General features: G+C 33.9%; 1 protein-coding gene across 2 annotated transcripts in view; it reads right to left on the reverse strand.

Annotated features, from left to right (window-relative positions):
- Nucleotides 1-25,729, reverse strand: part of ASPP (Ankyrin-repeat, SH3-domain, and Proline-rich-region containing Protein) — a 401,632-nt gene that overhangs the window by 217,556 nt on the left and 158,347 nt on the right. For both annotated transcript variants that reach the window (XM_073073478.1, XM_073073560.1), the window contains one exon: nt 17,618-17,676. In XM_073073478.1, coding sequence (XP_072929579.1) covers nt 17,618-17,676 — 59 coding nt within the window. The remainder of the gene's footprint in view (nt 1-17,617; nt 17,677-25,729) is intronic.

Below are 25,729 nucleotides of genomic sequence, written 5' to 3' on the forward strand. Positions count from 1 at the left end.
AGCTTGTATTACGCTTCCGTGTGTTGGTATCCGAAAAATTCTATGTTTTATCCGAAAAACTCGACTCGACTTAAATTTTCCACAATTAAGAATTATTAATATTATTAATATAGCGTTACGTTACGTTTTGCCACCAAACATCGAATTTGACAAATCCTACCTTCTACAAATCAATAAATTTTGATCTATGGTGAGTAAAAATAAGATAGATTGATATTATTAATAATAGAAGTAGAAGGCTGGTTTGGCGGACAACATACATTATTTTATTTAATATTTAGAAATTTTAGGTCATTCATGATAGCTCACGAACATAAACTCGTCAAAACAATCCTATCAAAAAATATCAATCGAATTAATTTTCACCACGTACTTTTGTATAAAAATAAACATTTTTTGCATATAAATTTCATAAATGTATTCTAACGCAATCAAAACCACAGCAACTCACTAACAGGAATGTAAATAATAAACGAATTGAATAAAGTGGAAGCCTGTAACGATTTAGGTATACATACATATGCATACAGCGTGAATTTTTCAACGGTGCATAGATGACTAAATTTAAAAGTATATGAGAAATTCGATATTTTAAAGTATAACTACAAAAGTTTATTTTTACTTCTTTTATAATTTTCGATATTCCTTACACTTTTGTATTTGACCATCCACGTCCCGTTAAAAACATCACCCTGTATACATTATGTCGGCTCATCAAACCGCTGCGAATCGGCGATACGACGCATGCATATGCGAGTGGCAATTACAGCCCAAGTCTGAGTTCATCAATAAACCAGCTGTATCAACGCTATCTGTGTCAATTGCGATATCATTGCGTACATCTCAGGATGTATGGAACTGGTTTCCGCATACAAGATGATTGATCCCTAGAATTCAAGTATTACTCTTTTGGTCAGCCTTCTTCAAGTCTTTCCCGCATTTATATTTATCTCAATCGTCAATTGTCGTCAATCTATTACGGTGTCAATGATGAATCTCCTTTCAGGGTAAGACACATTTAAACCAAAACGCATAATTCTGGATAATTGTGGATTCGGTATTTAATTTTTTTTGACGTGGATTTACCTTCACCGTTTAGGCAAGTAATAATCAATTTCTATTACGCATACAATTTCGAAGAATCAGAAATTCGGTCCCGGTTTTTGGAACATAAGACCTCTCAAATTATTACAAAACGAGGGTTTAATGCAAAAATATTATCTACAAGTTATTGTACAAAGCAGATACCAACGAAGGAAGATAATTAAGAAAGATGTACCTAAGTTAGCGTAATATCTTTTGACTGCGCCGACAGTAATAAAATAAAATAATTTTCATAAGGGAATTATTAATATTTCGTAATGAAAATATTATTTCTTATACTGTTTAGTTTTTGATGCGTCTGTTAAAGTCTTGTATTTATTGAGCTTATACTCACACAATAATATTTTAGAGATGTTGTGCTATTTATAGAAGGCTTATGATTATATGATAGTTGACATTACAATCTATTTATGGACGTGTAGTGTATTTTCTTTACACATACACTAAAATAGGTAATCTCAAAAAAGAAAAGTAATTTATCCGCCAAAAAGGTAGCGCTCTGACTATGTTACATATTAACAAATCTGGAGGCACGGCAGTGCCTCCGCCAAGTCGAGCCAAAGCCAAAAAAAGCGGCACGGCCGTAGCATACTTTTCTCGAAGCAATTCGGCCCATTTTCGACCCCCTGTAACTTCGTTGCATATGAAGCTAGAAGCTTGAATTTTCAGGAGCCAAGCAAGCATTGTGTAGACACGGTATATTTCAAATTTCATTAAATTTGAACCAGTAGTTTAAGAATTACAAGTAGTCAAAGTTCGTAATTTTGTCACTCACTCACTGACTGACTGACCGATCATCAAAACTTTAAGGCACTTCTAGCAGACATAGAAGGTTGAAATTGAGAATACAATTAGTGTTTAGTATATAACTCATGGGAAAACTAAAATATTTTGCAATTTCTGTCCAGTTATCTAGATACACCAACTACATTAAATAACTTTGTATCCTATATAAGTTATATAGGATGACAAAGTTACATTTGCCGTTAATGAATCTGTGTTTCTGTCCGCGAAATGTAAGAGTAGTAGGGGAGCCGATGATGTTAAATGGGTAGAAACTCGAGCGCCGATAGGTCCTATACGATTGTGTAGATTACACGTTAGAGTGAAGAAAAGGTTGTGTGATATTTTTCGATTCACCGTGGGAATAGTGTCTAGATGATTCGAAAGATGTTAAAAGCAGAGTCAGACATACTCAAGGCGCGGCAGGTTAGTGATAGAGTATATATCTCTGATGCCGGAAATATGTTTATCTGCTGGTTTGGGATAGTCATACGAGAGGTAAAAATGGAAAAAAAAGTAACCAGCGCATTAGATTTTCAAAGGGGATATGAAGCTACCTCAGATGAGTCGCCCATTCGAAAAACTGACGATTCGATTCGAAAGACTGTCAGTGACTCTTCGAAGATTATTATACAGGATAAGATTATTATACAGGAAATTCCAACTGATGTTTTACTTATCATAACCCTTCATCTGACGATTTAGTGGAGGGGTTTTCTATACTGACGATTTGAAAAAAAAATAGAATGAGAATGTATGAAGAATAATGTATTTTCCATAAAATTTGCCTTTTCCTTTAGTTTGTTATACACCATTACTTTCCAGGGATCCAAGCTAATAAATGGCGCTATCAGATAGTGCATATTTTCTAGCATTATTTCCTTTATATTAAAAAAATTACCGCACTCGAGTATGTCCAGGTATAGATTTTTTTGCAACCTTATTACTCCCTAACGCCGCCCTCAAATCATCAGATTATAAATTTATTGTTTTCAGAATGTAATTAAGCTACTATAGATAATACATTTTTTTATTAATAGTCTGATGGACTTCCCTGGTTGAACCCCCCAAATGGATAGTTTAAGATACTCTATAGGATGTAAGGTATCTCCCATATCTTAATCTGCCGCGTTCGAGTCACTCTCGAAATCCCGTCTTGGGCTCCCCTACTATTATAGGCGACGTCAATTGTTTTTATTCTCGAGACAAAAGACGTTTTCAATTCCAACTTCAATATAAATTCAATTCAAATAATGGGTGAAGTGCGAATCGAACTCGTACACTGAGGGTTCCGTACCACAAAAACATTTGTTTATTTTATTTTTATTTTTACTAATTGATATTATAGCAGCCATATAATGCATTGTGAACATTTCAACTGTAACATCTATTACGGTTCAATAGATAAAATGAAAAACGCCAAAAAATAGCAGGTCCTTATATATTTGTCCCTGTAGTTCCTGGACTAAAAAAGGGCTTCGATATCCCGTGCCTGTCGTAAAAAGCGACTAAAAGGGGGCTTCCGGAGTTGGGAGTGGCAAGAGGGAGCTCGAACCGTCCAATAAGTGTCCGCGGGAAGGACGGCGGTATGTGTAGTCGCATACCGTCGTGAACAAAGTGTTTGAAGGTGATAGAACCCTTTGTGGTTCGACTCCGGTGGCACCAACGCCACACCTATTTCTACCTAATAACAGCAGTGTTAGGAGTTGCTGTGTTCCGGTTGAAGGGTGTGGTAAGGGAGACAGACTTTTCTGAGGCGTTTCAGCTTAGTCCTCAGGGGTAGCGGCGCATCCGTGGCCGACCTCAGGTAGGAATATTTTATCTTATCTGGGGTTGATTACAGATGTCCATGGGCGGCAGTAGCCACTTACCATCAGGTGGACTGCATGCTCGTCTGCTACTCTTACATTATAAAAAAAAAAAAAAACACCGGATAGTTTAGGAGGAGCGAAAACTGTTCTCCCAACGCAGAGCTCGATCGAGGCATCGCGCTTAGAGGACTTCGGTTGCGTTCAGTCGGAGATCCCGGAGTTCTCCGACAAACGTTGAGGACGGCCACCGAAGGATTTTAGTGCGGCTAAAGTCCCACATAACCCGGCGTCACTCCCACGTCGTTGAGTACCTTTTGAAGGTTTCCTCCTCTTCATAAAGAAAAAGAAGGTCTTTGTATGGCAACTCTCCTTTATTTGAAAGTTTTTCTTTTTACTTTTATTACTTGTTGTTAAAGCGGCCACCATTATAAATATGCCGTAAAAAAATTTAAGTTTCTATCTATTAAGGATCCAGAAATAGAGCTCTATGTCAGACAGACAAACGGACAGCTTAGAAATAGGGTTCCGTTTTTACTCTTTGGGTATGGAACCCTAAAAAGTTATATAATATCAAAAACATTCCGAATTTCTGACAAATGTCATAAGAAGAAAACTAGATGTTACGGCTAATGTGCCTAAATCAGTTAAAACGCAGATTAGCTTGTCCATTACCTAAAGTACAAAACGAAGATTGTATCAATTTTTACCCCTTGACGTCGACCCATGCATGCTATGATGCGTCGTCGTGTCATGAATTTACGACAAACTTTGTATATTTTCACGAAACAATATCGCTTTGCGGCACGATGTCGCTATGTATCACACTACGTCGTCGTGTCGTAAAAAGGCATGTGTTTTAGTCCTAAGAACAAGTCTGAAAAGATGTTTCAAATTTTAACTACATAGTTAATCTGCATATTTTCTAGCTAATCTTAAGACTGCCTAGTTAATGTGTATGCTAACGTATTCTACAATCTAACGGCAACATACACAAAATACAATAACTGTCGTGAGGTAAAGCAACTGTCACCGTATTATAAAATAATAATAAGTTTGTTTCCAAGGAAACAAGTGTTTAGGCAAATTTCGGCCTTATTGCGCATAAATAAATGTCTATGAAAATAAGCTTACATATAAAAATTTACAATGTTCACAATGGAAAATCCCTAATAACTTCTAAAAGGATTACCCTAATTACACAATTCCTTTTGCCCTATCCGTTTTAGACCTAAACCTACCAAATGGCATTAAAGACAAACCAATATATATACGAACAAAAAATCATGTTTTCAACTTACGTAATATTAGGTACCTAACATTTCAACGCAATATTACAAAAATTTAGTTATATTCATTTCAAGTGATTCGAAATAGGAAACTGTTATATAAATCGAGCTTAGATAGCCACTTTATAACATATTCTTGCCATGATCACCAAAAATATCAGCTCCTAGTGGCTTGATAATTGATAGCTATAAAAAAAACGAAAATCCACAGTTTAATGTTGAATTTAAACAACCGTCCATTGCACAATTAGGGTATTTTTTTGCTCCATTGCTTGCACAAAACAGTTACAAATGCGTGTAAAAATGAACTGACGAGTCGAGTCGAGTCCCCCCGAGATAACTAGTCGGTAAGTGGTGTCTATGTGTGCGTTACTCCAGCCCACTTTGTATGAAGATTGACTTCTGTTAGTTTTTATTTTGTGGTAATACCTACCCGGAAAAAACGTGGAAACTATTATAAGAAACCTTTTTAATATAAATTATTTGTAATCTATAATAGCTATATATAAAATTATATTGTACGGTGAGTTAAGTTTTAAATAGAAGTGAATAAAAATATAGTCTAGCTGAAAATATGTATTATTAATATACTCTGCAAATAATAATTCTAAAAATAACTACAGTTGAATGCAAAAGACAAATGCAGACTAATAATTTTAGTATGAATTTGTTAGCGGTGAGTAAACTTATTGAAAAAGGATTTACTGTTAATTTCTTGAAAAACGGTTGCACTATTAGTAACTCTATGGATAACATCATCGCAACTGGCCACAACGTACATGGTATATATAAATTTAAACAATTTGTCAAATCACCGATATGATATTTGACAATGTCAAATAAATATTGGCATAGAAGACTAGCCCATATTAATCCGGAATATAAGAATATTATGACCGGGCTTGATGATGTGAACATTACGACGGATATGACGACTAGTAAGAAACCATTTCCAAACCTCTGAACGCGAACGAACGATATACTGGAGATCGTACATACAGATTCATGTGGTCCCATGGAAGCTACTTCACTCAACGGTTCAAGGTACATGTTATTATTTATCGACTATTATTCACGAATGACACATGTTTATTTTCTCAAATATAAGAGTGAGTATTTACGAAATTTCAAAAATATAAAGTGTTGAAATGGGAACTAGCAAGTCGAACAAATGTAGGTATGAGATCAGATGGATGAACGAAATTTTGTAATAGAGCTTTCAATATTTTCTTATCAACAAATGGAATTCTACATCAGAAGGCGATGCTATATACCCCTAAACAAATTGTTGTGGTTGAAACAGCTAACAGAACTATTATTGTAAATGCGAGAAGTTTAAAACGAATGTTATCATTATTAAATAAACATTTCATTTAATTTCATTTCAGAAGTCAGAAGTATATTATAAATTGAACCGAATTTGAGCAAGAGCAGTAAATACTGTGGTTTATATAAAAAACCGGAGTCCGACGAAGTCAGTGAAAGATTACCAATGATTTTTGTCGGATATTCAGAAGAAAGTAAGGGATGTCGATTATTTAATACGAAGACACGTTAAATCACTATAAATAAATAAATAAATAAATCACAATCAGTAGAGATGTTTTTTCCTGAGGACAATGGGAATAATTTCAGTTGTCAAAATAGTAACTTTTTTTGATTTAATTTATTGTCATGTTCGAATGAAAGTGATGATGAATGGCAAGATTATTTACATAACTACAAAGACTAACTACAAAAATTTAATTGGCTTTAAAAAATCTGTTGTTGAGATTCAACTAGTAGAAGGTACCGGAAAGGAAAAGAGTAGAAATATCTACAAAAAGGAATGAGATGCCATCAAAAACAATGCTTGTAAAAAGATCCAAGTCTCGCCATTCAGTTCTTCTACCGTAAAAAGTTTTGAGATCTATGTAAAACCAAGCCGGTAAATGTATGCAGTCCCTACTTAAGGGACCTTCTGTCTTAAGGTATTATCTCACTATCTAACCTAACAACATCTCATGGGACCATACCAATATTAAAAATCTTTTATGTTCTAAATAAATCGACGTGGCAATCGTACTAATGTTACCTGTGTGATGCGATATGATAAGATGAAAACACAATGTGACTTGCAGTACGATTGCCACGTTAATTTATTTAGAACATAAAAGATTTTTAATATTGGTATGGTCCCATGAGATGTTGTTAGGTTAGATAGTGAGATAATACCTTAAGACAGAAGGTCCCTTAAGTAGGGACTGCATACATTTACCGGCTTGGTTTTACATAGATCTCAAAACTTTTTACGGTAGAAGAACTGAATGGCGAGACTTGGATCTTTTTACAAGCATTGTTTTTGATGGCATTCCTATTTTCTAATACTCAATGAAAACATTCAAATGATATTAAAATATCTCATCCTATTGATATCAGAACGTTGGATTAACTATACCTCCGCCACGATGCGAAGAGAATTCATGTAAACAAACCGATATTAGGGTCATCAAAATTTTGGTACTGTAAAAATTACTATTATCCTTGTTTTCATTTTTAATTCAACAAAAAACTTCACAATTAAATTGTATCCATTATTTCTATACCTTATTACATGCAAAGTACTCTCACAACTTTCATATTGTTGCGTATAGACAAAGATGAATAAAATATCCTTATCAGTAAGTAAGTGAAAACCCTGTAAATAAGCGTATGCCAGGTAATAAGAACTTTTGGTTACGATTTTGAAAAATCGAAACAGTCCATCAAAAAAAAAGAGTACGTAAATTTCTTTACAACCCCACTTTTACTGCTTCATTTTAAATTAGCTGCATAATAATTGCTTTATAATCCGACTATTTAAAAAACACAATTGCGTTTCGTTTTATTTAAAGTAGCAAATAATATTTTTTGAAGTGTAAGCTGACATTTTAATTTATCCACTATTTTCGTAGTATATGATTAAATTATTATTTGAAAATAATTTTATTTATACTAATGTATAATATTTTAAATATAACTTTATAATAATAGTTCATTGTTACAAATACAAAAAATAGTACATTACAATACGAGGACGAAAAATTTTTTTCTGACAAGTGTGAGTTTGCAGGCCGAGCCGCAGGCGAGGACTGCAATCACACGAGTCAGAAAAACATTTTTCGTCCGCGTGTTGTATAAAATTTTATATTACGGGGTCGGAAATGGGGGTTTTGCGCACGCGAAGCGTGCGTAAAACGTCCATTTACGCACGCCGTGATATAAAAACATTTTGTTTACATTGACTGCTTAGCTATAACGAAACGCACTCTCCGAATTTGGTCGTGTTACAATGATGTTTACAACATGGCTGCTTACGATTACGAGTACTGTGCGTGTTAATATCTCTGTTATCCATTGTTATTTGTTTGTTAAATATTCCTGTTATAGTGTTGTTCTGTTATTTTGTTGAGTTTTTTTTTTGTTTGTTTTGTTGTTCTTGTTATAATTAGTGATTCCCAACCGGGTCCGAGTGGCCTGCAGAAGTTTTCTTCTCCAAAGAAGAAACGAGCGAGGTGTTCACTCAGTTCCTCGGAGAAAACAGTTATATGTAACATTTATAAACCTATCGAAGAAATGTGGCCAAAAGATAGTTTTATATACAGTAAAGATGTCGCAAAAAAAACTGCAGAAACTGCCGGCGTACATTTGAGTACTGTGTACCGAATAATAAAAGAATATCGAACTCATAAACGAGTTTCGTCACCGACTCCAGCTCCTAAAAAGGGGACAATAATGGACAAATTGGACGATATGACCTTGAGTGGAATTCGTAGGAAGGTGCACATGTTATTCTTTGATAACGATCCACCAACAATTGAAAAAGTTTTAAATTTAGTGAACGAGGACGACAGCTTACCAAGCTTTAAAAGAACTACCTTTCAAAAAGTTTTAAATAAACTAAAGATTAAATATTTGAAACGGTCGAGACGAAGTGTTCTCATTGAAAAGGAAGAAATTGTGCGATGGCGCTTCTATTATCTTCAAAAAATGTTAAGGATGAGAGAACAAAAACGCAAAATTTATTATTTGGATGAGACTTGAGTTAACGAAGGTACATAAACAATTTTAACTTATTTTTTATATAGAATCAATCATTCTGTATACTTATTGATCTTTATTTAAACAGTAACCATATAAATTATTATTAATAAGTAGAATTTAAATGTCATAATCAATATTTTATCACATCTTTGGCACACACTGTGTATAAAATTATTTATATTAAAATAATTTAAAGCAATAATATATTATTTGGTTTCAGGACATACAAAAAGTAAAATATGGCAAGACCTTTCCATTGAGTCTGCTCGACAAGCCTATCAGGAGGGACTCTCAACTGGCTTGAAAGCTCCATCGGGAAAAGGGAAGCGCTTGATAGTTGTACACATTGGTATGTTATCATCCTAATATTGTTAGCTTTAGATCACATAATTTTAGATGTGTGTTATCATGGAATTGAAAAAAGTTTTGTAAAAAAATAAACTCATGCATAGCTAATCAGGTTAACGTAAAAGTATAGTTTCTATGCCATATAGTCAATATATGATCACTAGACTGCTACATGTACTTTTCACATTTTAATATTTATCATTTTTTTATAGGTAACGAGGATGGATTTCTGGAAAATGCAGACTTAATTTTCGAAAGTAAAAAAGGTGAAGGCGACTATCATAGAGAGATGAACTCGAAGGTGTTTGAAGAGTGGTTCTCTATAACTCTGGAAAAATTAGAACCAAACTCCATAATTGTAATGGACAATGCCCCATATCATTCTCGACGCTTGGAACGAGTTCCTTCTATGAATTGGTTAAAAAAAGACATACAAAGTTGGCTAACAGAAAAAGGTATCTCGTTCCAAGGTATCTCGTTTGGTAACACCTGAACGGGAAAAATACTCAGCATTTGTATGCGATACAATGGCGAAGCAGCACAACATTGAGGTATTAAGATTACCACCGTACCATTGCGAATTAAATCCTATCGAGTTGATATGGGGCCAAGTAAAAGGCCATGTCGCAGAAAAAAACAAAACATTTAAAATAATTGATTAAAAAAAATATTAAGTGAAGCAATTAAATCTATAACTTCTGCGGCATGGCAACAATGTGTCAATCATGTAATTAAAGAGGAAAAGAAAATGGCAGAACTTGACGGCATTTCAGATAATGTAATTGACAATTTTATTATTCGAGTGACAGACAGTTCAACAAGTCCATCAAGTTCTGCCAGTGATGAAGAAGATGAATAATTTATTTATGATGGTATTCTTTCCCGTTTGATGTAATTCCCGTTTGACGTAAATTTGATGAATAATAACAACATGTCTGTAATTTTGAACAAGACTCTTACAAACTATAATAATTACAATCTGGAGTTTACTAATATCTGCATTCTCTTTATATATAAAAGTACTAACTGGACTAACCTTCGAAATTTCTTCAGGAGTCTTATTCAAAATCTATAATGGGCGGCCAAAAAACCTTAAGGATTTGTATTTTTACATGATGTATTACATACTTGTAATTTGTGCTATTTAATTTAATCATTTTAACCCGTTCATACGTAATAATAGCTAAATAAATATGTACAAAACTCCAAGTTTTTATTTTTATTTTTAGTTACTACTAAACCAATTTCAATTTTATTTTCCAATCTACTCTGGGAATAGAGTATTTACTAACTTACAGTCTATTTATTCTCTTAGAGTCCAAATACGAGACGTGTACATATTGCCATGGAGGATATTAAACTACCATTACTCTAAATTACATTATTTTATTCATTCTGATTAAAATAGAATATCACACAGCATAATATCTAAGAAAATTGTATAAATTCACTTAATACGCATTTCAATGCTGATTTAAAATATATCTTGCGAGATTATTCTCGAAATCTAATTAAACTCAAGGTCAAATATTTATTCACAATATTTAATTCAAACCAGACATTAGGTATAGTGTATAGAATAGGATAGAAAATAACGGAAATTTTCTTTTATTTTACATAATATTATACATTAATAAATTGTGCTAATGAAAAAAGGTTATTGTTATATGCCCGTTATCGGTTGCTAAGCGACGATTGTTGGTAAACATTCTTCTTCCAATTTGGCTGGAGTATAGATACTCGTACTTTGCCTTATAGCTTTTATCAGCAAAATTACGTACTTGGTAACAAAAAATTCACAGTTTATGCACCTAATTTAGAAAGTGCTTGCGAGAATTATTTTTGTGTCAGCCGCACGAAAATTATATTCATTCGGCTTTATTTTATGGCGAGAGGAGATAAACTTTGTCACGGAGCTTGATGTATGAGGGCTCGGCATCTGACCGGATAATTACTGGAATAATAAAACATCAATCTTTCTATAATATTTTATAAACAAACATTTTTGGTTAGCGATAAATTAATTTAAATAAATATACTACAGATTATAAGGAAGTAATGTGTCCGGTAGACTAAACTACAAGGAAGGTAAGTAATTATGAAACAGAAAGACTCCTATGAAATAGATGTACTCCACCTAGTCTTTAATCGGATATGACTGTCCCTAGACATATGTGGCTGACCTTGCTACCATGTAAAATAAAATTAAACGCTTCATATTAGCCGATATACCATGCTATACTCACATAATCTAAATAAAGAAGCTAATTTTGCACTATTTTTATTTTACCACTATCAGATATAAATACAGCTACTATAGTATAGATCACGTGATAAATATCAACATTAATCTACTTATACTGTCAAGTAATAGAATAGATTTTGGATACAACATTAACACTTTTTATTGAATTTCATACATTCCTATAGAAAGTCTAATCTTATAATGCTGTATTAATTCTACACTTTAAACATTATCCTTAACGTATGTATGAACATTTTTTAAATGAAATCTAGTTACGTTTTAGCCGCATTTAAATGAGAACGTCACAGGGCTCATTATGCACAAAACGAGACAAACTCGGTTATGCAAGCAAAAAGTATTCTATCAAAGGAGTGCAAACATTTGCACTGATGGAATCTTCTCGTTTTACACTCGGCACGATTTGCTGAGATGCGCTCTGATTTTATTAGATCTTCTGCAATTTTAAATGAAACTCAGATTGAATTTAGCATTTATTAATACCTATTACTATGTAACTATGTAGGTAATATTATTCAATCATACAATCATCTTTGTATGAATTGATAACAGAGTAGGACTACCATGAGTTTACAAAAGAATTACTCGCTAGCGACTGCGTAAAATAAATGTATGAAAAATTGTACAGCGCCTCTGGTGGTTACTCGTAGAACTAAAATCCGTAGTGACGTAACTCGATACGTAAAAAACCTATCGAAATCAAATCGCTAGCGAATGTCATTATGATCTATTGCCATACAAATTCGGTCCCATGAGTCATTAATTTGACAGACGTTGTCAAGAAATACCGTAACGATAGTAGTTATGTTATTCACTAGCAAAATGACAATAGTTTTCTATTTACCATTTCTATAGTGGCGTTTCTATGCCAACTCATGGTAATGCTACAGGAGTGACATGACGGTGAACATTTTCGACAGTTGCTAATGATAGGTGGCAACGCTGCTGACCAACCTTTAATATTTTTTTAATATATTAAAGTGAAATAGAGCAGTCCACCTGACGGTAAGTGGCTGCTGCAGTCCATGGGCATCGGTAATAAACCCTATATTAGATTGGATTTCGTTCTGGGGTTAGCCACAGATGTGTCGCCCCTCTGAAGACTTAATTAGAACGCCTCTGATAAGTATAAGAAGTATTTGAATGGTGTCGAAAGGAAGACTTGTGATAAATGTTTTCCTTTCCACACCCTTCAAAGGGAAACACAACAGCGCTTTACACTGCTGCTATTAAGCATAAATAGCCATGACAGACTTGAACCACAAAGGGTTCTAACCACCTTACATTTGCAAATCCAAGTAAATTTCCAAGCAATATTGTATTAATAAAGTTAGATACGAACAGGGTCAAACAGCTACAGTTTAAAGAGGAAATGTACCGCTCAAACAAGCTCATTTCGCTGACTCGACATCGTTTGTACGGAGCCACTGTATACTGTTTGTATTTCAGAAACTATTCAGTTGTTAGCAAAGCTGTTTAATTCCAGTTTATTTATTTAATGCATGTTATCTAGCGATATGAGGATATTGAAAGTTTCTGCTGAGATAGTGACTTGAGTCTGTAAATAAGCTTTGATTTGACAACCTGCGTGGCGGAGCGGCCACCATACCGTTCTGACGCGCAAAGGGTTCCAGGTTCGATCCCCAGCCAGACAGATCTGATGAATTTAAATATCTGTTGTGGATCTGGGTATTTGTATATTCGTCTTTGTGTGTGTCCATGACACGCAAGGTATAGGGAATCCTACTGTAGGGCTTTAAGTATAGAAAGCCTTTGATTAAGAGAGTTGAACTCGTTTCACACTGGTTCTACACTCACACGTTTAAACATATTCCACCTCTCTTTCAAAGCCGGCGCTGCAATGGCGACTCCTCTGGTGTTGCAAATGTCCATAGGTAACGTTGACTACTTTCCATCACGGAGTACGTATCTGCTTTATCGTTAGGCTCAAATATAAAAAAATTTGGTCATATAACACAAATAATATCATAAAAGACCCACTTTATACAAAAAAAATACGATAAGCAGCAAATATTTCACAGTACATTCCACCTGAATGCGCTGATGTTTATCTTGCCTGAAATGAGTATTACAGTGTAGTGCACATTAATATTATTAAAACGATATCATATAACCGATCACCCAATCATTCCATTCCATGCACCGAAATGGATTAATCCGTCAATTGAAAATTCAATAAGTGAAAAATTGCTTAATTCTGGCATTTTATATTTTAATAGGTGTTAAAGAGAACTCTTCATACTTTGACTAAGGAGGTACCACCGCCACAATTATTCTGTCAAGTCTCACAACATTAATCTTACAACATACAACATTAGACTTACAACAACGGTGTTAAAAGTTGAAAAGTCCTCGTTTGAAGGGTATTAAGGTAGGGAAAATACATAAATAACTACTTACTGCAACTTAGTTCTCAAGGGTAGGTAGGAATGGCTAAACTCAAGTAAAGCTCTGATACTATCAGGGGTCGATTATAGATCTTAGGTATTTATGCTTTATTGCTACAATATGAAATAAAAAATAGGTAAAATGGGGACGTACGAGTAAAATGAAATTTCAAGTATCTAATTTGGAATTGCAGCATTCAGAACATCGAACAATTACGGCAAACGGCGTCAAATTTGCCCCTTCCAATTAAAATCATTCGTTCGCACGTTCGAACATAAACCAATTTCCATAAAAGTTTTACGCATCCAAAAAAATCTAAAGTGAAACAACTTTGCCAGGTATTTTGTTATTAAAAAATTATAAAGATTACTTGATATTTTATTAAACTGTTCAAGTGTAATCACTACACAATTTCGGATTTATTGGCTGAGAGCATGAAATAAGTGATTCATGTAGTTTTTGAAATTACCAATGCTATTAAAGTGTATAGATAACCTCGTAGAATGATTTTTCAATTACAACCTAGTAGTCTAGGTGTCTGTATTAGTCACGTATTATGAAACTTGTTAAAAATCCGTATTTTAGCAGTCATTTTATATGTAATTCCACTTTGTCATACCTACGTCCCAAATTTAGATTCGCTGTTAGAAATAAATTGATGAGTAAGTCACAAGTTACCCATCTGTCAATGTATTAACAATTTGTCCGATGAAGTAATATTTCATCTAGTGAATTGTAGTTGGACGTGACCTGTAACTATAATTTCTGCTAATTTAGGGTGTCCTTACACTTATCGGTATGGAATCGACTAACATAAACATTGAATTACATACACAGATCAGATTCTTTCGATTATGTTAAAATGTGATGTAAAATAAGGTAAGTTTTCTTAAAATAAGGAAAAAACAGTTAAAACACATATAATAATTTACAAAACGCTTATATTTGAGTATTTGAGTATTCAATAAACTTTTTAAAATGTATTTTTCTGAAAATTTTCGAAGCAACTATTATACATTAAAATATGTGGTTAGGCCTAGATTATTAATTAGACTATACCGTCCTAACTAAATTATCTAGAATGAGCAATTTACGATCGACTTTAAGTAGGATTGTTGCGGTATTAGAGGTCGGTTATACGTCTACAGTCGAATTCTCATTTGACGACCAGCAGTGGCGGTCACTATACTGGACTAACACGCAGAAGGTCCCAGGATCAATCCCCGGCCAGACCGATACATGAATGACAAATTTAGATTTATTTTCTGTGCCTGGGTGTTTTCATATAGAGTAAAAAACGTTTTTAATTTTTTCAATAAGCAAGGTTAATATAAAGTTTCAATAATATCACAATAAATTGATTAAATCAACAAATTAAGAACGGACCCTTTCGCTTCAATTCTCAAACTAGCAATTCTCATTCTTACCGAAACAATGTGGTAATGACTTCGAAAATCAATCTAAGCCAATTGCCAATAACAAATTCTTATTGAGTCGCAAAATTAGTTTATAACTCGAGAAATGAGATACCAAATTTCGTTACGAAACTATTTCGATAGTGGGAGTTTTGTGTAGGCACATATACAGACATATACAATTTGTATACATTGTGTAATATTGTATGTGTGTTGTAAGGTTGATACACAATATCCTAATTGAATAGACGTTGGTATTGTCCCCGTTGTATTCCTAATATTTGGTACCTGATTCATTATTTTTGCTCCTAAACCTAACTTTTTTTATAATATAGGAGTAGCAGACGAGCATGCAGTCCACCTGATCATAAGTGGCTACTGCCGCCCATGGACATCTGCAATCAACCCCAGATAGAATTAGATATTCCTACTTGAGTTCGGCCACAGATGCGCCGCTACCCCTGAGGACTAAGCTGGGACGCCTCGGAAAAGTATGTCTCCCTTACCACACCCTTCAAAACGGAATACCGCAGCGTCTAACACTGCTGTTATTAGGCAGAAATAGGTGTGGCGGTGGTGCCGCCGGAGTCGAACCACAAAGGGTTCTACCTTCTACTGCTACTGTAATAAAGGTTCGTTTACCTAAATACTAATATAAAATTAATGCAAAGACAATTCGACAACAATTGAGAGACAATTCAATTGCCTTTATTAATTAGCGCCCGATGGTAATAATCAATCTAACCAATATTTGCGCACGAATGTTCGAAGTTTAACATTTTTTGTCTCCGTAAATTGTCAAATAATTTTAAACTACAGTTGACGAAAATTGGATATTGGTTTATCAGGCGTAAGATGACTAACCGAACCATCGGCATCTCTGGTTTTAGCCACCATTATCCAGCTCTCGAGTTCACTCAACGTTGCTTAACTTTTTAGGTCATTTACGAAAATCGCGCTGTGTGTGCTTCGTTAAATTTATCTGACAAAATTGGATAAAAATAAAATTTTGCACCAAACGCAAAACCAGAATTTGGCGTAAAATTCGTATGAGGCTTAAATGCGGTCCGGTGGACACAGCCGCAACGCATCGTGGAATATAATGTATCGCACTCTGAATATCCCGAATAAATTTAATCTTCCCTACATTTGTTTTCGGTTCACACAACCCTTAGTAATGTACTTCTCTTTCAATTCTAATGACAGAGGACTCGGGTACGATTCCCAACCAGGAGGAAAATTAAAAAGATCATTACCGCATTGTATGTATACACTCTTATTTAAAAGGAAATCCAAAATATTTTTCATGATAAACATTTTTTCTGTACAGGATTTACGACAGTTAATAGAGGAATTAACAGCTTAAGTTGTTTGGTATTTAAGGTTTTCGTATAAATAGATAAGAGACATTTTCTTTGAGAAAAAATGAACGATGCTGATGTTACTCGCAGCAAAACTTCAAAAGGGATGAAAGTATAAGCCAATTGATACCCTCTGAAGAGGAAGCGACAAACGAATCGCTTACAAAGAGTAAATATCAGAAAACGTGATTTCTGCAACCCTAAAAAATCCTCTTATAGAGCAATCCTATTGATTATTGTCTACCATACAATATTACCTACCATGGGGATCATTATATATTGAATACCTAGTTGTATTAGAAAAATATGCGATCGCAAGCATTTATTATATTATTATTATTGATCATTTAAAGCAATACGCAACATATCAAATATATATCTGTATACATATTTATCTTCTATATTGGGAGATACAGAGAACATCGTACGTCTTCCTATATCAAGACATTTAGACAAGCTAGCCCTCAAGATACTGTCTGGGTTTATCCTACATTGCACACCACAACGTAACGCATGTACATAGATACAGTTGAATTTGTTGGGAGCAGGTGTAGTCATACAATTTGCAATGGCGACGCGATTCATTTCTATAATCAGAGCGGACTAGCAGTTTTATGCGGACTATGCCATAGAAACATTTCTTAACGCCCTCTATAACTTACAAAATTATTTTATTATTATTTTGCTACAACCTCAATCACTGTGACGCACACTGCTATTGTCATTACATACTTGTACGATGGTGTTTTAAAGAGAGGCCTTTGAAACAACTTACCAATTCCTCAGGTGAACCCGGTTCCTTCATACCATTGCTCTTATCCGTGCTCCCCGTCTCTGTAAAGACAAAATGTGTTACGTTAACACACGAATCTATGTTCTAACAGTCCATCTAAATCTAATAATAATTCCTGGGCGGTTTCCTTTATCGACGACCAAAGAGCTGGCGCTTACTTCGGGCAGAGAAGTCGCTAGCGTTTTGGGACCTCTTCTAAAGTGTAACTATATACATTTGAAAGTCTATGCTATATTTATTTATTTTAATACTAATAGTCATTATAATTGTTTTTATTTACATACACACTCAAAACTATTGTCATAATCTCTAGTTTAGGTTAGAATATAATTAATGAAATAATTGAATAGTACGTAATAATTATTATACTAACTTCAATATTATAGCTATAACGAACGTTTAACAAACATTAAATTGAATTATCAATTTAGTAGTTAAATTTAATTACAATCATGACAATTTTCATAAACAAATATTATCCAATAGCTCGGTTTAATAAGCCTTATAGCGGTTACTGTTATGTGTTTGGTCATCGAATTTGAATACTTAAATTCATTATTCCATCCGAGTAGCTTATGTGGGTTAAATGTCAACGAAAATGTTTCGAAATAGTGAAACAATTACCTACATATTGTTTCTATATGGATGATAAAATAAATTGTTATCTGAATTGAATGTAAATTAAATTCAAAACATGACACTACCATTACATTCAGCATTTTCTCTGTCGTACAATTGAAAAAGACTATCTCTATCTATCTTATCTTGTTTATCATCTGTATTCTTATATATCTTATATCTATTTTTGCATAAGAATTATAAACGAGCTTTCAAGTGAATGAATACATAACCTACCTACCTACGCCAATCAATGAAGGTATACGGCATACACAATGTACCTCCGTATAATTGAAAACTACTTGTAGATGCATTCATTGGACTGTCTAGTTACTAAAAAGATTGATATTCTCCCTAATCTCAACCCATTTTGTAGTCCATACGATAAAAAACACACGAGAACCTCAATAATTAATCAGAACTGCTCGCTTGAAGTTATTAAATAGACTAATAAGCCTGGAGGTTGTGTCCTGCAAAAACCACAAAGAGATCTGCGCCGTAAAATGTAAAACCAAATTGAATTTTGGTCCACATATTGACTGAAATTTCATTTACACCGCGTAAAACTTCGCTATTGAATGCCCATTCAGGAAGGCTCTGATTGAGGCTGCCCGCGGCACGTCGCTCCACGGCAGATGAATCAAAAGCAAATTAATAACTTGTTTTCAGTGTTTCAGCTGAAATTTATTAAATGTGTACAATGTCCTCCTATTACTGTTTTGTTATTGCACTAGACGATTATAAAATATCGTAACGATAAAATTTAAGACCATCTAATCACGGATATGATTAATTTGCGGCTATATTATCATCATAATATTCACATCATTTTTAGATACATTAGTATTTAAAGATTATTTTGTATTTAATTTATCATAGCCCTCAGGTAGGTATAACATCGCATCGGTAATCGGCTTTAAATAGAATCCCTTTTCTATATCGAGTTGGGTCCTATTCAGAATAGGACTGGGCCGATATGGTTTGAGTACTTATTCACAAAATTCGTATAAGGGTCATAGATAGAATATAATAGAGTATAGATACTTCCCCACCTTGAAATTGAATGAAGCCAAAAACAGCTTATAACTAAGTTCTTTTTTTGAATTCTTGACAAATAAAAACATTTTTAGAGAAAATTTACAAATAAATAACTAATACTGCGTAATTTACATAATAAATAAATTATAATTTTAAATATTTTAGGGACATTTTAGCACGGAGACGTGGCAAAACTTTTCTACGCAACTATTTCAATTCTCAAAACTGGGTACATTTTCTTGTTAAGAGTGAGTTATCTTTATTGATCTATGATAAGGGTTGATGGGTTGGGCGTATTTTCGTCGCGGACTGTCAGAAACTACATTTTCACAACAGCTAGGGCCCGACTAACAAATACCACCTCACTTATATAATTATAACCATTGCGACATTGCTAATAACGGTCATCCCATACATGTCATACAATTCCGACTGCACCCAACGTTACAAACTTTCTAAGTCGGCTACGACCTATAAAAACCACATAATGACAAGTATCATAATTAAATGTTAACGCAATCAGAAATAAGTTAATTTATCTAACCGCAAAATCTCAATAGAACTAACCAATCATTGGTTACCGAATCTAGTTGACGGTTAGTCTGCAACCGCATCCAATTTCGTAGAACTAATTAATATTACAGTGACAAAGGTTAATTCATGCTAGGGTTGTGCTATCGAAAAATAACTGTGTGAATTTAATTAATGTAATTTATTGTGATGCCAATAATAATCAATGTATGCGAGAGTTCTCTCTGTTTTCTAAAAGGTTTGTATTTTATATTGTAGAAGTAACAAACAAGTATGCATCTACCTACTGCAGTAACTACCGCCTATGGATATCTATAATATGATCATAGACCACCGATAAGTTGCTATCCCTAAGAACTAACTTGAAATTCTGCTACCAAACTAGAACACTAATTCTACTACTACTTTTCTTATGACACGAGAGCAGCGTCCAGAGTTGAGTTGATTACATTTTATTTATTTATAGATTGAGATACACCATCAAGTTATCACTAGACATTACTTGTTGTAATATTTTTAGTAAAGTGTGAGTCGCCATCACAATTATTTACAATATATACCATATTTTTTACACGAAGTGCGAGTATTCACGAACATAATAATAAGAAAAAATTATAAAAGTATATTTTGACGATAGTCAAATTCTTTATATGGAATCGATATGCTGAAATAAACTTTATTAATTTAAAAATATTTACAATAATAATATAATTAAATTTACAGAAAATTAAAAATAATAAATTAAAGTATAAATATAAAATAACTTATTTACAAAATTTACATATAACCAAAAATGAAAAACAAAAATATAAAAACAAATTCTTAATTTTTATACGTTCCTGTATACATTTAGGTATGTCAAAATAAACTGTAGGTCCCTAGGTACATTTCGTATACGTTAATCACTGTTACCGTTAATTATTGCAACGGATGGCGTTATGCAATTACACCGGCTTATTATAAGCCATATGTTAATAAATGTGGCCGAATTTTCGACATTTAATTATAGACCAGCATAAAGCACCAACGCGTTTCGTAATGAGATTTATTAATTACGATTTTATACAAACAACATAATTACGTTGTCGTTAAATCATTTTATTATTCGGCTAGTAAAATTACAAGTTAATTAAGTTTTAAAATGGTAAACTATAATTTTACAGTTTGCTTTGATAGGCAAAGAACTTTGATATTTCATTTTTCATGAGGACCAGAATTTGAAACGATAAATTTTATAGTCCTTCACAAAAATCTTCGTTGAATTTGAAATACACTTAACACTTAACATGTTATCATTTAAGAGAGTTGAAATACTTCGGATACGTATGTCTCCTTTACCACATCCTTCAAAGAAGACCACAGCAGTGCTTAATACTGAAGCTACAAACCAGAAAGTGTAGCGGAAATCCTTCGAAAGACGAACAACAGACCATACGAGTATTGAAACTATCATTAGTATGACTCATTTTCCTCAACAAATTATAAGTTGTAGAGGGAAATCATAAAATTTTACACTGTGTACTTGTACCCCATTATAGAACCTGAAACGAACCACAAATAAGGCTCAAATGAAAACTGGTCGAACGCATCTCGAAACGAAGAATCATTACTCCAATGCGACCATAAATGGCCCTTTACGACACTTTTATACTGGCGTTTTGTGATATCATATCAATTGATCAAAAACGTACATACCTTGAGTTCGAATCTGAACTTCCACAATGGGAAACTTATTTAACAGCAGCGTATAATCTATACGATAATATAAATACTTATACGAAAAAAATCAACTAACTCAGTAATAGCAACTTATCTGTAGCCGAATTAAAGCTCCCGCTTTAATAAGATCCTTCTTACGCATGTGCGTGAGAGGAAGTAGGAGTGCAGAAGGACTTCATACTCAAATTTATAAAAAAAAAGTACGTATTATATATCATTTATTTAAATATTCCTACAATATAATTAATATATTCATTGATACGTGTAATTCACATAAAATCAAACAATACATATTCCATAATTTATTAAATAAACTGTATAAAATTCATAATTCTCGATTTAATACACAGATATAAGTTAGGTATAAAAGTAAACAGGAAAACTATTTCCTAATAATAAAGCAAACATCTTAAGCCTCGCTAAATAGGCGACCGCTTACAGCCGCCAATACGAAAGTATTATGTGGCTCACGTCGCGAACTCTCTCAGATACTAAATTTGCCGCTTCATGGTTTGTCTTACCGCAAAGGTAACGCCCGTTTACGTGCAACCACGCAAATTATATCACTTTAACCGGGACTCTAGTCCACTCGCAACAAAATCTACTTTACTAAGAAACTATAGAGACGAGATTCGAATAGTGCCGCTCGCTTTAGTATTTCTCACAGTTTTATACAGTTAACCGCAGAAAGTAAATCGTAAATCCGTCTGACTCGTCGACTATCTCTTTATGTCACGACGTGGACACGGTCGTAGCAGACATGCTACTTTTAGCGTCGATGAAATGCGTTTTTCCCGTTGTATTGATTCTGTGTTACGTTTTTGCGACTTTATGCGTTCGGTCGCGTTGAAAACGCATTTAAGCGACTGCATAAATTCGTTGCGTTTTTTACGATCAATTGCTGCATCGAACGCCTTAAAAGAACGACGAAACGGCGCTTAAATATGTGTAATGTTTGGTCGCAAAAGGCAGCTCAATCGTCAATCGCTCATGCTAAAGAAGCATGTCTGCTAAATCCGTTATTAGTTTACTTTGTAACAGGGGTACCTATTGTCATAACGTTAGTGAAGTACTGACAGCTCGGTTTATGCAACGTGACAAATGATAATGATATCATCGCTTTCAAAACTTTCGCTGTCAATAAGACGGGCTGCTGTTTTCAGTGGACCGGTCACGTACGGGCTCCGTGACCGTGGTTATTAGGTTACGTAAAAGCTATTGTGACTAGTTGAAATGTAGCGCATGTTATGCTAATGTGATTAGTCTGAATATCCTTTTTAATGCTAGATAGAAAATGTTCTCTCGATTAAACTGGTATACGCAATTAAAGCATACAAAGAAACGCAAAACGTAAACGAGCAAGGAGATAACTAAGCGCCTTTGTGAATAAGAAATTTAATATAACTGTTAGAAAAATAAGATCAGTATTTTACTCGAGTGGGTATGGTAATATTTTTCCGAGAATATGTATGTATGTCTGATTCTACGTCCTACAGCCCAACGGCTTGGCGATTTTTAACGTTTAAGTTCTCGTCTGTCTAAATTACGAGAGTGGCATTACTTACCTTTTTTTTATAATATAAGAGCAGCAGACGAGCATGCAGTCCACCTCATGGTAAGTGGCTACTGCCGCCCATGGACATCTGTAATCACCCCAAATAGGATTAGATATTCCTACCTGAGGTTGGCCACAGATGCGCCGCTACCCCTGAGGACTAAGCTGGAACGCCTCGGAAAAGTCTGTCTTCCTTACCACACCCTTTAAACCGGAACACAGCAGCGCCTAACACTGCTGTTATTAGGTAGAAATGGGTGTGGCGGTGGTGCCGCCGGAGTCGAACCACAAAGGGCTCTAACACCTTCTAAACTACCACCTTTTCAGTTAATTATTTTTAAGCTGTCGTGTGTTTTGTTTCTATAATAATACTAGTATTAAAATATGTTACTTCTCTTTTAAACTTAAACTACTTTACTTGACATTTTGTTGAAATAACTTTCCTTTCCTTCAAAATCTACAAAATGAAAGCGCTGCGACTTCACTTAGAACTTAAGATGTAACTTCATAAAGTGATTAAAAGATTCCGCAGAGTTATTTTTCCGCGCATGAAACTCTTCGTCCATTAGTGCATCTCTGAAAATACAAGCTTAGCCTTTTCGCGCCAAAGAAATATTGTCTTAACTTCACATAGCGTTTAAATTAACGCGATTTTCACTACTTCTTAATAAATATGATAAAACGGTATTGATTTGATTACATCTATGAAGCCCGTTTACATGATAGACTCTTCTTCAAAGTAAAGAAGCTTTGACAATGATTATATATTTATTATGGTTAATTTTAAATAGTTAAATATGAAAATAAATAAATTTTACTACTTTTAAATAATTAATTACCATTTAATCGCGTTCAATTGACCAGAGTTTTAGATTATTTGATATGCGCGATATTAGTTCCTGATAACAAATGATATGTGCGATATTAGTTCCTGGCAGAAACAGTAGCTTCATACTGAATGAATCTAGTTAAAAATACATCAGGTACTTCTTTGCGTACGAAACGTAAGAGAAAGATATAATTACTTAGGAAGAGTGCACGTGAAGAGTTCACTTTGGCGTAAAACGTATGTGGAATTAAGTATCTACACTTGTGGGTAATGTCTTTTGTTAATAAACAAACAAAATAAACAGAAAGAAAGGTTGTAAATCATAATAAAATTATATTAATTCATGACTGATCACTCTTTTACGTAGAATCAATCAATAAACCTATACAAATTGGTACTTAATGGTAAGCCTTATTCAATAAAAACAAACATTTGACACTACATTATCAGAACATCTTTAGTTAAACCTATAAACCGTTACAAACAAGTACAAACAAAGTTAACTTAGAAAAATCCGTTCCGAATAAGTCCGCTCAACCAACATTCCAGTGACACACTGAACGAAGGAAAGGCGTTCCACAAACGTTTAAGTGTAATCTAACTGCCGTTACCGTATCGATTGGCCGTTACCAACACGTAATGAGATCGATACGAACCGCTATACACACATAAGTGGTAACATAACGATTACGGGAGTGCATGTGTGCGTTACATTGTTGTGTAATCGTATGTCATAACTATATTAAAGAGAGATATTGTTACTAATCTTATGGTAGCTAAAGGTAACAGCGATAAGAATATGGGATTTTAACCAGCAAGTCCTAAAAAATCATTATAGCAGTCTTCATAGGAGTCATTTAGAAACGCTTTCTATACTAGGATTCCCTATGTTGTGGGTGCCATAAACACACACAAAGACATACAAACACCCAGAACCAGAACAGATATCTAAATTAATCAATCAGATATCTGTCTGGCCGGGGATCGAACCTAAAACGAGAACGGCGTAGTGACCGATCCGTCACGTCATTTGGTAAAAAATATCATAGGAATAAAATAAGAAAACAGTACGTAACGTACCACGTTAATTCTATTTATTCTACTCTTACAAACCCTAAAATCCATAAAAACAACAAATCACAAGAAGATTGTTAATAAACAAATTATTTACTTCAGTATTGTTGAAGAAGATTAAGAAGGAATACAGAGACGAAGCAAAAAATAAAGTTTGTGTAGACAAAATATAATTCTATCTACTTTGTCACCCAACTTGGTTTACACAATATTGTTTGGAGAACGCCGGCTAGTCTCCGATCTGAAGAATATTCTTCACTCATAGCGAATAACAAAGAACGATATTAAAATAAAACATAATTACGATTTATAAGAAACTGCAACACGTTGAATGAAAAACGATTCTAAACGAGGAAAACAAAACTTGAACAACTTTACTCTTATATAATGTGTATATTATGTGTTGTTTGAATTAAGTTTAGGTTTTGTGGTGTCTTTGACCATGAGAACATTGTGTACACATTTCGGCTTCATAACCACCACGTAATGTAAATGGATTCTGGTTTGAAGTCTATGGCTATTAAAAAGGGTATGGTATTGATTTCTTGCATGGAGCTTTCGAAATTGCTGCCTCGTAGATATGATATACCAGTATATAATAAAATTCAGATAAAACACAAATGATCGAAGTTCAAATTACAAAAAAATAAAATGAAAAGTAATAATAAAAATTTAGTGATACGGAAACTCCAGTGAGAATTCTACTCGCACTTGGCCAATTATTATTCAT

Source organism: Epargyreus clarus, unplaced genomic scaffold (assembly GCF_041222505.1).
Source record: "Epargyreus clarus isolate Ecla_fem2 unplaced genomic scaffold, WU_Ecla_fem_2.2 ptg000001l, whole genome shotgun sequence".
NCBI classification, from domain to species: Eukaryota; Metazoa; Arthropoda; class Insecta; order Lepidoptera; family Hesperiidae; genus Epargyreus; species Epargyreus clarus.